At 48.3% G+C, this 2,500-nt stretch overlaps 1 protein-coding gene across 2 annotated transcripts in view; it reads right to left on the bottom strand.

Moving 5' to 3' along the window:
* The window catches only part of kmt2e (lysine (K)-specific methyltransferase 2E), a 72,909-nt gene that overhangs the window by 31,348 nt on the left and 39,061 nt on the right, over positions 1-2,500 (bottom strand). For both annotated transcript variants that reach the window (XM_062997014.1, XM_062997021.1), the window contains exon 4: positions 1,599-1,816. In XM_062997014.1, the coding sequence (XP_062853084.1) occupies positions 1,599-1,816 (218 nt within the window). The remainder of the gene's footprint in view (positions 1-1,598; positions 1,817-2,500) is intronic.

The following is a 2,500-nucleotide window of genomic DNA, read 5'->3' as shown; positions in this document are numbered from 1 at the left end:
GTAAAGCACGGCGGTGGTACAAGTTTCTGAAAGTCTCTGCACGTCTGTCTCTGTGTCTCTGTCTGTGTGCGTCTCTGTGTCTGTCTGAATGTCTCTGCGTGTCTGTGTCTGTCTCTGTGTGCGTCTCTGTGTCTGTCTGAATGTCTCTGTGTGTCTGTGTCTGTCTCCGTGTGTCTCTCTCTCTGTGTGCGTTTCAGTGTCAGTCTGAATGTCTCTGGTGTCTCTGTGTCTATCTGTCTCTGTGTCTGTATGAATGTCTCTGCGTGTCTGTGTCTGTCTGTCTCTGTGTGTCTGAATGTCTCTGCGTCTGTCTGAATGTCTCTGCGTGTCTGTCTCTGTGTGTCTCTCTGTGTGCGTTTCTATGTCAGTCTAAATGTCTCTGGTGTCTCTGTGTCTATCTGTCTCTGTGTCTGTATGAATGTCTCTGCGTGTCTGTCTGTCTCTCTGTGTCTGTCTGAATGTCTCTGCGTCTGTCTGAATGTCTCTGCGTGTCTCTGTGTCTATCTGTCTCTGTGACTGTATGAATGTCTCTGCGTGTCTGTCTCTGTGTGTCTCTCTGTGCGTTTCTGTGTCAGTCTGAATGTCTCTGGTGTCTCTGTGTCTATCTGTCTCTGTGTCTATCTGTCTCTGTGTCTGTATGAATGTCTCTGCAAGTCTCTGTGTCTGTATGAATGTCTCTGCGTCTGTCTGAATGTCTGTGCGTCTGTCTGAATGTCTGTGCGCCTGTCTGAATGTCTCTGCATGTCTCTGTGTCTATCTGTCTCTGTGTCTGTCTCTGTGTCTGTATGAATGTCTCTGTGTTTCTCTCTCTCTGTGTGCGTTTCTGTTTCAGTCTGTGTCTGCGTGTCTCTGTGTCTGTATGAATGTCTCTGTGTGTTTCTGTGTCTGTGTCTCTGTCTGAATGTCTCTGCAAGTCTCTGTGTCTGTCTAAATGTCTCTGCAAGTCTCTGTGTCTGTCTGAATGTCTGTCTGTCTCTCTATGTCTGTCTAAATGTCTGTGCGTATCTGTCTGTCTGTCTCTGTTTGAATGTCTCTGCATGTCTCTGTCTGTCTCTAAGTCTGTATAAATGTCCCTGCCTGTCCCTGTGTCTGTCTAAATGTCTCGACGTGTCTCTGTGTCTGTCTGTCTCTGTGTCTATGTAAATGTCCCTGAGTGTCTCTGTGTGCGTCCGTCCCTGTGTCTGTCTAAATGCCTCTGCATGTCTCACTACCTACACTCTGTCTCTCTCTCTCGGTCAGTGTGTGTCTATCTCTGCAGGTCTCTGTGTCCGTCTGTGATGCACCAATGAGAAAGAACCTTGTTGTGCATGTCAGACGACTGGCAGGGTCGATAGCACTATCTACTGTAAAGCACGGTGGTGGTAGTTTCTGAAATGGCTAATTCAGGCATACATATATGGACAATACTGAAAAGGTCAAGACTGTGCCACAGAATCCTGTTGATAATGCGCTGCTGTCTGTATACTTATGACACAGCAGAGGATCACCGAGTCAAAGAAAAGGAAGAATTTACCGAATGATCTCTGAGAAGTAAAGCTCAAGTGTCCACATACTTCTGACCATGTAGAGTCTGTATTGTGTGTACGTGTGTCGCTCACCTGCACTTGTCGCAGCAGATCATGTAGCCGTCGTCGTGAGTGAAACCGCAAATGCACCGCGTGATGTCGGCCCCGTAGCTGCCGTCCTCGGACGTGCTCAGCGTGGTGCCCCTGGACGCCTCGTCCTGCCCGTACACCCCCTCACCTGGGCGAATTAACACCGAGGGAGGGGGGGACGCTGGGGGCGTAGGGGGCGGACGAGCCCCATAGTTATGGTCCTAAACGGAAAGAACACGAACATGGACTAATAAGTGATTTGAGACGCAGCCTGTGTGGTCGTGAGTCGTGGTGTATGTTTCTAACGTGGTCCATGTTATTGCACCCAGTGTGCTCTGCCCAACAGCGCCCCTTCTGGGCACTTTGACTGGCACAGAAAGGTCGTAACTGATTCAGCTCATCACCAGGATTAAAATCTACACCATACACACACCACCATGATACAGTCAGACCAACACCATACATACACCACCATGATACAGTCATCCCAACACTACACATACACACACCACCATGATACAGTCAGACCAACACCATACATACACCACCATGATACAGTCATCCCAACACTACACATACACACACCACCATGATACAGTCAGACCAACACCATACACACACCACCATGATACAGTCAGACCAACACCATACACACACCACCATGATAGTCAGACCAACACCATACACACACCACCATGATACAGTCAGACCAACACCATACATACACCACCATGATACAGTCAGACCAAAACCATACATACACCACCATGATACAGTCATCTCAACACTACACATACACACACCACCATGATACAGTCAGACCAACACCATACACACACCACCATGATACAGTCATCTCAACACTACACATACACACACCACCATGATACAGTCAGACCAACACC

The sequence above is a fragment of the Trichomycterus rosablanca genome, chromosome 1, assembly GCF_030014385.1.
Source record: "Trichomycterus rosablanca isolate fTriRos1 chromosome 1, fTriRos1.hap1, whole genome shotgun sequence".
Classification (NCBI taxonomy): domain Eukaryota; kingdom Metazoa; phylum Chordata; class Actinopteri; order Siluriformes; family Trichomycteridae; genus Trichomycterus; species Trichomycterus rosablanca.
The sequence above is the reverse complement of the archived record's forward strand: the minus strand, read 5'-3'. Positions and strand labels throughout refer to the sequence as shown.